Consider the following 14,403-nt stretch of genomic DNA (forward strand, 5'->3'; position numbering starts at 1 on the left):
TTTTTCTCAGTCTTGTCTTCTCAATACTTCACTGAGACATTACTGTGTTACTTTGAATTTGATCATGCTCTGGATTTCTCTGAATGTTTCCAAGGTCCCCAGTAACTAAATCTCCTGCTTTGTACTTCAGTTCCTTGGGAGAGGGCCTCATACTCACCCACCCGTTACCTCTGAAGTTCCTTCCATGCTTTTTTCCTCTCAAGGTCACACTTCCAAACAGGAGCTGCTCAACTTCCCCTGAGCAGGCTTCCTCCCTTGTGCTGAATGCCCACCTACTTCAATTTTCACATTTTAAATTTGAAGGTATAAGGCACAAGAAGAGATTCTGCCCCAAAGGAAGAGGAAAAGAGGAAGATAAAAGGATAAAATCTGGAAAGAGATTTCCTGACTTATTTACATTTCAAGTGTGTTAGAAGAGGTGGTTATTCTAAGACACACTTATTGAAGATTATGGTAGCTTGAAGGTGCCATTTATGTGAAAATAAATATCCTAGAAATATTTTTCAAAATGATTTCATGCAATTCTTAATATCATTCTCATCTCACTGATCTTTGTCATCATAATCCTTACAAATGGCAAATTTATCATCTTGATGACTTAAAAGTAGTGTCGCAATCATAATGAAATTAACTAGCATCAAGTCCTAACTAAAATTCAGCAATGTTCAGGAGATATGTCACAGTTATGCTAGCTTTTCCTCTAGAATTTAACATTAATTAGGCATGGCAAAAAGGTTCATCAGAAGATTTTTATTTTATTACCAGTCACACCAATTATGAGACATGTCACCTTGAACAAGTCTCTTAAATTTTCACCCCCTTTTCTTTAAGATATGAATAATAGTACTTCATAAACTTCTAACCAGAATATCTTTATTATTTCTCTCCATTTTGCATGTTAACAATAGACAAAACATCTTAAAATATTATTTTTGTTTTGGCACGTTCCCACTAAAGAAAAGCAACTGTGGAGGACACTGCAGACCTAAGATACTTTCCCGTGTCTCAAGTCTAGAAAAGCAAGCACTATGCTTCCCAGACACCTCTATAGCTAGAATGCGTTGGGAGCACTGAATTTCACCAGTTTCTAAAACATTACAATAAAGTGGAGGCACTTTTGTCTTTCTATTACTTTTTGTTTCTGTTTTTGTTTTTATGTTTTTGTTTTTGTGTTTTTGTTTTTGTTCTTTTCCTGGAAATTAGGGAGACAGACAACTATTGCCTTCCTTGGAGAGATGACTCTACAATAATAATGCGATGAGTGTTACATTGGAAACATAAACAAAGAGAAATGTCAGCAAGGATGAAGGAGAAGGTTATGCTGCCAGGAGAAGAAACAAAGAAATCACTCTCCCTAGCACTCTATATTGAACCTGTTTTTATTGTTCTTTCTTTACTTATCACTTTAAGAAAGTACTGATTTTTTATCATCTTTTTTATAATTTGTCTTACTCTAAGTAGAATATAATCTACAAGTAAGGGACTGTCTTCTTGATCACTGTGTTTGGGGTTTCTAGAATGATGCTTATCACCAAATAGTATCTCAGTAAACATTTTTGAACTCCCTCAATTTCCCCTTATATCTACTTTATGTGTGTAACCACAATGCCTTATCTCTATTCATCCAACTTTACCAGAAGAGTGTCTTCCTTGTTTGCCAGAGTCTAATCCTCCAAATACGTTCAATAGTTTGTCTTTTTCTGCTACAAGTCATCTCTTTTCTGTACTGAATCGTCAACCATTCCCTATCCTTGGGTTTCATTGTATTATCATTTTGGCATAATCATTGTTGCTTAAATTTACCTTTCTTTTCACTGGACTAATATCCAGTATGTTCATGCTAAGAAAATTTATTTTATAAATTTTAATGATATACAGTGGTTGAATGTATAAAAAATAAATAAAGTTTAAGGACCAGCAGATGGCATAATGGTTAAGTCGCTGCACTCCCACATAGTAAACCAAGTTTGAGTCCCAGACCCGGTGGCTTAAAACTCACACCAGGCATGAGCACGTGTATGCCCAAAATCCCAAGAGGAGAACAGAGGAGAAGTGATTGTAACATGGCCATTCCCCCGGGAGGTGGGGGGATGATTTTTTGCTTTCTCTCTCTCTCTATCTCTCCACAAGCACACACACTCTATTGCAATCTCTCAAAATAAATCAAGTAATTTAAATAAATAAATAAATAATAAATTTACCTTTAATTACGAATCAAATTGAGCCAATATGACGTTATATGTTGAATGGCTCTGAATATTTTTAATGAGTTTTCTGCTTATTTCCTTTTCCTATGTTTAACTATTAGTTTATACATCTCTTCCTTATTGATTTATACAAGTTTTTGTAAACTTAAGGAGATTAATTCAATGGGTACTTCAAATCTTTCTTTGACCCAAAGCAAATGCCTTATTCAGCATTCCCTATCACTTAAAATATTTTCTTTTCTTCTCTTTCATAACATCACACTCCCTTCCCTTCTGACCCTCAGTCTCCCCATCAGTGTTCTTCACAAGCCCTTTTTCCCCTGCATACCTCCTTAAGTGTTGACATTCCTTAGAGCCATATCCTCAATAGGATGTTCTTACACTATACTCACTTTGATAATATCTACTTCTGTGACTTCATTGACTGTTCATAGGCAGAGGATTCCCTCATGTCCATCTCCAGCCCAAACATCTCTCCTAAGCTCTAGACTCAGACAGCTCTGCTCAAAAATTCCCTAGTCACCTCAGCATTTCAAAAATGGAGCACATTGCTTTCATCCTACCAATCAGTCTCAGCAAAGATACCACTAGCCACTTAATTTCCTGAGATAAAAACTTGACTTGAGGAAGAGAAGAGAACCCGGAGACATTGGTCAAAGGATACAAAGTTTCAGTTAGATAGAATAAATAATTTCTGGAGATCTTGTACAGTGTGGTGACTATAATTAATAGTAATGTATTGTGTACTTGAAACTTATTAGGAGAGATCTTAATGTTTTCACTATACACACACATAAACATACAAAATGATAACTATTTGAGTAATGGATATATGAATTACTTGATGTTGGTAATCATTTCAGAATGTATGCATATACACAACAGAAGAGTACTTCAAATTGTTCATAGAAAATGGAATTAAAGTACAAGTTTAGTTTGGTGGAAAAACGTTTTGGAATTCATTAGTTTTTCATAATATGTATTTTCCACAAACTTTCTGAAGATATATATATATATATATATACACACACACACACACACACACACACACACACACACTTTTTATTTATCAATTATACTTCTATAAAGCAGAAACAATATTTTAGAAAATAGAAATAGTGTTTTTTTTGGTTAGAATAATTCTTGACTCTTCCCTTTCCTTCACTTCCTATATGGAATAATGACTAAGTCCATCTGTTCAATCTTCTAATTGTCTCAGGAACTAGACTTTTCTTTCCCCATTGCCTCTTACCCAGAAAGTCATCTCTCACTGAATCTCTGCAACAGCCTCCTTAGAAGATCTCCCTACCACCGATGTTGGCCGTTCCCCATAATTCATACTCTGTGTTTCAACCAGACAGCTCTAATGCAGATCTAATCATATCACTACTCTTACATTTACAACTTTTCAGTGAGTCCCATGGCCCTCAATGTAGAATTCAGTGTCCTTTATGTAGCATATAAGGTCCTTCTTGATACAACCGTCTTCTAGTTCAGCTCTCATCATATACTTTTTCCTTGCCAGTCCCCATCCTTACTGCATTATTGTGAATTCTCTCAAGGTATCTCTTGGGTCCAGGCTCATTTCATTCTACACCTCAGCTACACAAAAGCTATGACTCCTGGGATGTACAGTGTTCGCTCTTGACTCCAGGCCTTGAAAATTCTACTTCTGAAACATTCCCAGTTCTTCACTCAGATGATTCCTACTCATCCATCATCTCTCAGCTTAAATGTCATTTCCTTCAGGATCAGATTAAGTGCTACTCATCTATCCTTATATAAGGGCATGATTATGAAATGTATCAAACCATACTGGTTTTTAAATGTTAATTTCCACTAGAATGAAAGCCCTTGAGGACAGGGATTATGTCTTGGTCATCAATTTATTCCCAGCGTTTTGCACAGTCCCTAGTTCAATGTTTGTACCCATTAAGATTTACTAAATGAATGAATATCTCTCTCACCAAAAGAGCAGTAAGTAAAAAATCCATTATAGCCAGGACCTCCATTAAACTTTCAGGCAGCATCCACTGTAAGTATTCAATAAATAATTTAATTTCAATTTTTAAGGAATTAAATCTGAATCAAGGGTAACGAAATATGTAAATTAAAAGTAGAACACTTGGTTCTGAAAGGTAATAATGGTAATATAACCTGCTGTTTCAAGAGCTGTTTAGTCTGAATACTTGTATTCATTTCTTAGAAATATCAAGTTTCCCTTCCTGAAAAGGTCTTTATGGACATTTCCCTATGGCTGTAGAATCAGAAGCCTAATGAGATGTCCAGAACCAGCTGCAGATCTTGATTTCAGAATATAAATATGTGTGTATACACACACACACACACACACACACACATATACACGCACACATCACATACACACACACACATATATATTTATGTGTGTGTGTGTGTGTGTATATATATATATATATATAATACATATATAATATGTATAATGATAGTGTGGCTTTACCTTCAGAAATATATATATTAAGAGTATGGTTTTATGTATAAGATGTAGTATAGCATATCATGGAATATATACATAAATATAGTAAATACACATATATAAAATGATATAGAAATATATATAATGATACAGTATGACTTTACCTTTAGAAAACTTTTTTATTTTGTGCTTTAAATATGAAAGCCTGTTGTAAATGTCTTAATTTCATTATCTATAGATGGGACAGCTTGGTCTTAGACAACTATAACTACATTCATATATTACTCTTGTTGAGCTGTCCAAATCTTACTGGGGGAAGGGAGCAGTCTTATGGCCATTTAGAATTAGAGATGTAAGAATTCTCATTTGTTAAGCTAATAATTAGTTCTAAAATTGTGCCTTTAACCCCTAAATACTTTTGAAATTCAACCAGCTATTACTAGCTAATACTTTTGAAATTCAATACATTTTCATTTGACTTCAGACTTGAGGCAAAATTGTCAATAGGTAGGTGAAAAGTAAGTATTCAATGTATCAGTTCACATGAAGTACTTAGTATTGAGTTGTCAGAAAAGTCATGAAGCATTTTTGCATAGAAAAAATACGTCATGACTTTCTGACAACCCAATATTAATACAATATTGACATATATATTCTGTTCATCAATGGTAGCTAGTATTTATTTTTAAGTTCCAGGACTCAAATGAGGTATAATAGCAGTTTAGTTCATAAAACTCTATGGCATTCTTATTTGGTTCTGATTCAATAGTTTTGTGAATAAATGTTCTTGCTTCATATTACTGTAAATAAATATTAGTGCTTTCAAATTTAATTGCCTGTCAGTAGAAAATTACAGGTAGTTCCAAATACAGTCACTAAGTGTGCTTTATTTTGGCTTAGGGGACGCAGTTTAATATAGTTCAAATATCTACCTTACTTTGCATAGAAAAAATACGTCATGACTTTCTGACAACCCAATATTAATACAATATTGACATATATATTCTGTTCATCAATGGTAGCTAGTATTTATTTTTAAGTTCCAGGACTCAAATGAGGTATAATAGCAGTTTAGTTCATAAAACTCTATGGCATTCTTATTTGGTTCTGATTCAATAGTTTTGTGAATAAATGTTCTTGCTTCATATTACTGTAAATAAATATTAGTGCTTTCAAATTTAATTGCCTGTCAGTAGAAAATTACAGGTAGTTCCAAATACAGTCACTAAGTGTGCTTTATTTTGGCTTAGGGGACGCAGTTTAATATAGTTCAAATATCTACCTTACGTGTCCATTATGTCTTGGCTACTACTGAATGCAAATGTTAATTTCTACGGCACTTTTATTTTCAGTTCTCTCACTGATCATTTGTGATTTGTCCTATTTAATGGTAGACGAATGGATCTAAACATTAAGTTTCAGTTCTTACTGGTTAGTTTTAGCCAGACCTGAATATCTAGAGGTCAGAGTTAAATTTAATTAATAATGTAGTATCTGCATGATGAAATTTATTTTCCAGAACAGTTATTAACTCATTTTTCTGCTTAATTCCCTCCCAAGTTCTTTCATACTTCTTGCCAATTTCCCTCCCAAGTTTTATTCTTTTAGTAAATTCTTGCCAACTTCCCTCCCAATTTTTTTTCTTCTAGTGACATAATTATGAAAGCAGCCAAGCAATGGTATAACAAAAAACACCCATAGAATTTACTTTCTTCTACTCACCTGGTAAACATATTTATTCCAATGCATATACACATATATACAGTTTTCTTGACAGATACTTAATGAGGATCTTATTCAGTTCCAAAAGTATCACTAGTATCACAACTTTATGTAAACCAATTATATATTCTGAGCTTCTGACCTCCCTCTCACACTCCACACCCTTACTCCCCACCAAGCACTATTATAAAAGCCAATTACTTCTCCAAGTTCAGGTACTTTTTACAAGAGAATGAGTCACTGAATAATGACAGTCCAACTGTTACCCAAATTCTGGCCTGCTTAGAATACTTTCCCTGTCAGCTGTGGGGTTATGTAGTAGGATTTGGTATTCATGCAGGACAAGAGAAGTCATATCCTGGAAATAAAAAAAGCCAAGAGCTCAATAACAAAAATTGATCATAATACGCCTAAGGAGTAAGTCAGTTAACAAGAAAAATTATACGGATTCTTTTTTTTTTTACTTAGCAAAGTCTCCAGTGCTGGGTACAATATCGACAAATATCTATGAGGACTGTATGAGTAGTTTGGGTACATGGGAAGAGAAATGAGAGGAAAAGTTAATGGGCACAGTGATTCATAATCATTTTTTTTAAATAACTATTAATTTGTGTAGGGATCCATACTGTGATTGGATTCAAAATAAGACATACAAAGCAGGACAAATATGTGTTCCTAAAAGAGGAAGCCTGAAGGTGAAGCATCTGAACATAGCTTTCCCACTTGTGGCTGCCCATTACAAGTTACTCTATCATCATGGGACTATCTCCAGCCCTTCCCTGTGATAAAGTCTTTAAGCTTTCCTACTGAGTAAATAATTCCTGACCACAAACTGAAATCAGAAAACTATGTGAAATATGTTGTGCATGCTTTTTCCTATCCAGACACATTTACACCCGCCTACTCTTATGACACCCCGCATCTTTACGTACACAAGTGCTCTGCAGATATTAGAGCTGAACAAAAACACAAAAATGAGGAAGAGAAATTCTGTTCTCATCTCCAGTTCCAAGTGTAGATGCAACACATTAAGAAACAGATCAACGCTGGCCATGAAAAGGAAAACATACTGAGTCATGAATGTTTGTATTGGTGATAGGAGCCACACTGAAATAATTGAAGGATCCTTGTACTGGCACCAGCTGTTTAAACATCAAGGATAGTGCAGATATTTTGTTTTCCTATGGTCAAACCTTCTTCACATTCAAAAAATAAAACCTTTATTTGGCACACAGTCATTATACTGTACACACTGGCTTTTTTTCAAAGATGAGACTACGTATTTAACAAATGTCAAAACTCTTAAAAAGTCACTGAAAATAAAGAAAACTCATTTTGACTGTTCCTTTTCCTTGTGATTCCTAACAAACATGTGCTTCTATAAAATCATTTGCTCAAACTCTGATCCTGTGAGACTCACGAAAAATATTTTCTGAGCAAAATTCTCACTATTTAAAAACATTCCCCAGTCACCTAACAAGAATTTACTATTCTACCAATGTGCTAGGTAAACCATACCAAAATAAAGTTTTTGGAGTTGCTGTTCCCAAGGAATTTAGCATGTAGTAGAACAGATAAGAACAACATACATGAAACATTCAGCATAGAGAAGAGGATAGCACATATTAATTCACTCATTATGCTCACTACTTTGCCAGTTTGAAGTACAATGAATTTAGGAAATGCTTGAATGCTTTTTGTCTATTGTAAGATGACTAGTAAGGCCAACCTCAGCTTTAACAATAAACAAGATAGAAAGGCACAGGAGAGATTCTTTGAAATAAAAGTTGAATGGGGACCAGCAGGTGGCATAGTGGTTAAGATGCTGGACTCCCATGTGGCCATCTGCAGTTCGAGTCCCAGACCTGGCAATTGAAACTTAGGCCAGGCACCTGGGCATACAGGCCCAAAATCCTGAGAGGAAAATGTAGGAAAACGGTCATCACGCCTGGAGGGTGATTTCTCTCTTTCCTCTCTCTGTCTCTCTGTCTCTCCAGTGAACATTTGCACATTATAGCAAAAATCTCTCCAAAAAAAACTGAATCTTTTATTTGACACTTCACATAAAGAGGAAGAAGAGTAAATTGTACATTAAAAACCAACATAGACATCACTGTTACTATCAACAACTATTTATTAAGTCCCATCTAATGGCATCTTCCATCGGTACTTTATTAGAGAAGCCTATGATCCCAGTTGTCTTTATCAAATGTCTCAGTTCTCTATCTTAGTTCCACATCCTTCCTTTCTAAACACATAGCACTTCTACCTGTCCTCCTTTTTGATTCCTGTTATGCAGGGTATCCTTAACCTTAAACCAATTTCTTCCCTCTTCTAATTTCTTAAAGAAAAAACTCACTCTTCTCTGAAGGGCCATTTTTCTCTGGTCTCCTTTCCTATGAATGCAGATAGTACATAGATATGACATTTCTTATCCCCTCACAATTCCTCTGCTTAACCTTTGCCTCGTCTTGTCCATCATGCCCATTATCTGATGACTGAAATAGCTTCCTATTCTACTGAGAAAAGCAAATAGTACTATCTGTAATAATAATACTTGCTTTATTTATTAAATATTTTCTATGTGTCAAAAGAATTCACAAAACTCTTTAAAATAAGTAATGCTGTCTCCATATTGCAGAGGAGCAAACCCAGTATACATTAAGGTCAAGAAATTTTCTTTAGTAACCCAGCTCTGTTAAATTTCAAAATCTATCTTCTTTCTCCTATCCCATAAAGCTTCTAAACATGTCCACCTTAATTCTGCTCCCTATAATCACAGCCAAAGTAATGTATCTAAATGTCAAAGCTGATTTCATCATTCCCTGATTAAAGGTCTCTAAGACAAATTCCTGAGGCTGATATACAAAGCCTCCACACATGGCCCTCCATTCACTCCTCTTCAGTCATTGTCCCCAAATTACACTATTCTTCTACCAAGATGTTTGTTATTCCTTGCACCAACCAATTAGTTTCATGTCGTATATTTCTATTCATATAGTTTCTTCTACCCAGAATATACTTCTATCTTTGAATCATCTTATAAGACAGCTGCTTTCAGAGACAGCCTCCCTGAAGTGCCCAAGCAGGCTAAAACCCTTAACTGGGGACCAGGCAATGACATAGCAGTAACTCAATGTTCTACAGTACTGGACCCACATGGGAAGGTCTGGAGTTTTAGTCTTCACAAAGTGAAGACCCTGTTGGAGAAGTCTCTCTCTCTCTCTCTCTCTCTTTCTTGCCCCCTGCCCCACACACACTCTCTCTGTTTCTCGTGGAAGAAATCAGCTTAAAAAATCAAATCAAAACCAAAACGATACATAAAAAAATCTCAACTGGGCTTCTGCAGTGCCCTCAGAGAATTTCTAGCCCAACACCTATGCTATCATATTGAAATGTCTTTTCATAGGGGGCTGAACTGTGGCACATCCATAAAATGCCACACTCTACCAGGCAGACCCACATGGGAAGGTTGCCAGTTCACAGCTAGAGACCTCCTTTAGTCCATCAGGCATACATGTGTGTATGATCCAAGCAGGCTGCCTGGGGGTAGACTGCAGCATTGAGACCCAGTTGGGGGTATTATATCTCTCTGTCCCTTTTTCTTTCCCTCTGTTACTCTCATTCATGGAATAGACGAATAAACTTTAAAAAGAAAAGAGAAAAAGGATGGTGTCTTTATGAATGTTTTCTCCCAACTAGCCTATAAGTTCTTTAACAAAAGAAATGACAAAGCTTTCATTTTGCACCCACCATACCCCCACCACAGTGAACAGTGTCTGGCATAAGATAATCACGCAAATAACGTTTGCGGGTCTAAGAACGACACAGCAGTGAGATCATCTTCCAAACCCACTGCAGTTTCTTGAGCATGGAACAAATGTGCCCATACTCCAGACCTTCAGGATCTTATGCCATCTGCTTTCTTCCTCAGAATCCTCTTTAAAAAAAAAAAAAAATTGCATTCACATAGACCAACTATGCTATTTATAAATGACCATCTTCATCATTTTCTCTTATAACACTTTTATCAATATAAAAATTCATATTGATGACTTTCGAAAAATTCTTTAACTTCATGGTTCTCCTTTTCCTTAATGATACTATCCTCCAACTTGTGTTCACAGAAGTCACTCATTAATGACAAATGACTCTCCGAGGTGAGGCTCTCTAACAGCGCTTTCCACTTCAAGCTAATGTTTACTGAATGGCCACTCTGTCCCAGATCCTATGTTAGGTAACGTCTCAATTTATCTTCTCAACAATCCAATGATTGTCCATTTATTCATCAATCTCCTATTTCTTCACATCAATCTAATCTTCTCCCTATGTTATTGGTAGGTTCTAATGTTTTTAAGCAAAAAATTCTTCTGAGGCCATTCATTTCATTCTTGTCATCCTTAGAATTCCATTGTGAATCTTTCCATTAGACATTAGCCTTAGTCTCCATCTGGAAGTCATTTCTTATAACAGGAGGACCTAGAGGGAATCCTCCTTTTATAAAACTGCCTCTTTCATTTTTTGTTGAAATACTAGTGGGATTATTTATTGATTTGTTTTTCTCTCTTACTAATCCATGAATCTCTGAAGTATATGCAGCACATTGTATTCATGTTTTCAGCTTTGGCTCCTAGTATATTGTATAAAATATAGCAAGTCTTAAATGTTTGCTAAATAATGATCCTTCACCTTCTTTTACTTTCAATATTTAGGTATAAAAGATCTATTGTATACATCATTTATGTGCAATGTCCAGAATAAGCAAATTTATAGAGACAAGAAGTAGATTAGTAGTTGTTTAGGGCTCACAGAGGAGAGAGTTAGGTACAAAGTAATGGGAATTTATTGCTAATAGGTACAGGGTTTGTGTAGAGGGGCCAAAATGTGCTGATGGCTGCATAATTCTGTGAATACACTAAAAGATGTTGAATTACACACTTTAAAAATTTATTTTAAGGCTGACCATGAAATCTAAAAAAAGGAAGAATATGTTCTACTTTTTCTTCTCCTTCTTTCATTATTTATTACAGCTTTACTAAGATATAATTCATGTAAATAACAACGCTTCATTATTAACATAGAAGACTCTATGAATCCTTCAGAAAATGGACCTTGTCTTGTATATTTCAATATTCCTAGCACAGTGTTCACAAATTAGTAAACACTCATTCCATGTATGGGGAACCCATGGCTTTGAGTTTATTGCTACTAATTTACCTATGCTCTATAGGGATTAAATATAATATATCTTTATAGGTTGACTTGAGGGAAATCAAAGCACCATTTATAACATAATTTTTTTGGCAAAATATATATTCAAAGCCAAAAAAATGAGGTCTACTAGAAATCTTTCTACTCATAAATAAATTAAGCCTATGATTTATCTTGCAAAGCACTACTACTCCTACATCCCAATCCTCTTTTAGAGGAAGATCTGTTTCTCCTAGAAACACTTTGATTGTTTGTGTTGTTGTAACAAATCTAGAATGTTCCAACCTCCAGGTTATGAAATACTGTTCCTGGAAGAAGGGTTTTTGAGGAATGAAGAATATTTACTTCAAGCTAAATTCAATACTTTACAAGGCAGCTTTCTTTTTTTTTTAAATTATGCTCTCACTGTATAATAGAAAATAAAATAATGGGACTTTAAAAAAATATTGTTAAATGAGTCAGTATATCCATGGAGAGTCATTTGTATAAGCATACAGTCCTCTTTTATAAGAAATGAAATCTATCTGTAAATTTTTAATGTAATATTAGCCCCTTTCCATGTTTCATATATTGCATTTTAAGCTTCACTTTATTTCCTACTCAATTTTTTCATAAAAGGTGATATAAAGGAATGCATTAGTGCCAAATGCCATGTGTTGTCGAAGATTAGGATCACTAGTCAGTCAATACTATTGATAATGACATATTCCTTGCCCTAACATTGTCATCAATAATAAGGGACCAGTAGATGGCATAATGAGTGTGTTGCTGGACTCCCATGTAGTCAACCATGGTTCAAGTCCCAGATCTGTTGGCTTAAAACTAACACCAGGTGTGTGTGTGTGTGTGTGTGTGTGTGTGTGTGTGTGTGTCCAAGATTCTGAAAGGAGAATGGAGGAGAAAGAATTGCAGCGTGGCCGCCATCCCCTGTGGGGTGGGGGTAGGGGGTGATTTCTCACCTTCTATCTCTTTGTCTCTCTGTCTGTCCAGTGAGTGCACTTCCCCTACTGCAAAAATCTCTCTCTTTCAAAAAATAATAATTGAACCCACAATCATACAATGTGTGTACTGAACAACACAAGATCCACATGCTAACTTTACTTGAAATATCTGATGTAAATTCTAGATAATTACCTCATTCCTCAATATTGTTATAAAATGAGCAAACAGCATCATCTTCATTTTACCTCTGTTAGAACTGCAATCACTAGAGATTACATGATTATATGTTCAAGGCTATGGATAAGATGTAATTACAGTTTTACTTCGCCTATTCTCTACTGGCAGAGCAATGTCCATGCGTTAGGCTATGGTATTATTAAGATGATTAAAATCCTATTCTGAAATTTGTGGAGTACTTTTGTAAAATGCATGCCACTACAACGTCCATTGAGGACCTCTGTATCACTAACGAGTGGTCAAAACTCTCAATATTTCATAGGAGTTTTATTCTAATAAAACCAGACCACCATTTAAAATGAATTGCATCTATTTTATGTGTTTGTAAGCTTCTTAAAGCAAGGATCACATGTCTTAGCCATTGATCTACCCATAGTAGCTTACTCATAAAGAATAATGTAGGTAGACTGGTTGAATAGGGTGTTAAGTATAAATTTCAGACATTTTGAAAGTTTCATATATAAAATCAGAAATTTTTCACATAATTGCTTACCTCTTCTAGTTGGCATGCTTTGATGACACTCCTATATCTATACTCATCATAGGAAACACCAAAGATGATGTTTTCTTTAATGGTACCAGGCATAATCCAGGAAAACTGAGAACAAAAAGAAATTCTTCCACTGTGCTTAATTTTACCCTCTGATGGTTCGAGTTCTCCCATAATCATCATGAGAAGTGAAGTCTGAAAATAAAAAATAAAAAATAAAAACATTTTTAGTAAGCCTTGAGAAAAATCAGTTTCAGGATTCACTTGCCTCCAATGATCACCCTAAGCAGAGGTATTTATTATGATTTTAAAAGATGTTATTAACTAATGTGATTCCAAATTAGTTAAGCACTGCTTCAGGTCTGCTATGCACAAAAGATACAAAGGGGAATAAAAGAGACAGTTACAGTACAGAGCAACAAGTGCTACTGGAGATGCACAGGGAGGGGCACTTCATTCAGAACACTGAGACAGGTTTGGGACAAGTCCAGGAATAATTAGTAACAACTAATATGTGCTGAACGCTTGCTCTGTGCTGGGTGCTGCTCCGGGTACTTTAATTTTATTAATTAACATAATCTTCACAATAGTTTAGCAAGCTAGATTCAGTATTACCTTTTTTTTTGAGAGGTTTTTGCTATAGGGCGCGTGCCCTCGCCAGAAAGACAGAGAGAGACAGAGAGACAGAAAGCAAGAAATCCCCCCCCAGGGGGGATAGCCATGCCACAATCCCTTCTCCTCCTTTCTCCTCTTGGGATCTTGGGCACGCATGCACACGCACCCGGCGTGAGTTTAAGCCACTGGGTCCAGGACTCGAACCGCAGTCGACTACGTGGGAGTCCAGCGACATAGCCATTATGCTAACTGCTGGTCCCAAAAGATGCATTTTGTGTTAGATTCATGTAGTCTTACAAGACCAAGTGAGTTCTAGTTCAATGAGAAGGGGTTTATTCTCATGAGAGCTGGTTGCTATAAAAGAGAGATGCAACCTGCAGCTGTTTCTCTCTCTGCACCTGTCATCTTTGGCACTTCTATCAGTCATATTGTAGGCTAATCTGACACCAGTCCTACGCTTTCAGATTTTCCAGCCACCATAATTGCGAGTTAATAGAACCATTTCTGTATAAGTCACCCAATCT

General features: G+C 35.6%; 1 protein-coding gene across 1 annotated transcript in view; it reads right to left on the reverse strand.

Moving 5' to 3' along the window:
• Window positions 1–14,403, reverse strand: part of CFTR (CF transmembrane conductance regulator) — a 218,658-nt gene that overhangs the window by 114,889 nt on the left and 89,366 nt on the right. Inside the window, exon 11 of the mRNA XM_027765925.1 lies at window positions 13,268–13,459. Within this exon, the coding sequence (XP_027621726.1) occupies window positions 13,268–13,459 (192 nt within the window). The remainder of the gene's footprint in view (window positions 1–13,267; window positions 13,460–14,403) is intronic.

The sequence above is a fragment of the Tupaia chinensis genome, unplaced genomic scaffold (assembly GCF_000334495.1).
Source record: "Tupaia chinensis unplaced genomic scaffold, TupChi_1.0 Scaffold139935_1, whole genome shotgun sequence".
NCBI lineage: Eukaryota > Metazoa > Chordata > Mammalia > Scandentia > Tupaiidae > Tupaia > Tupaia belangeri.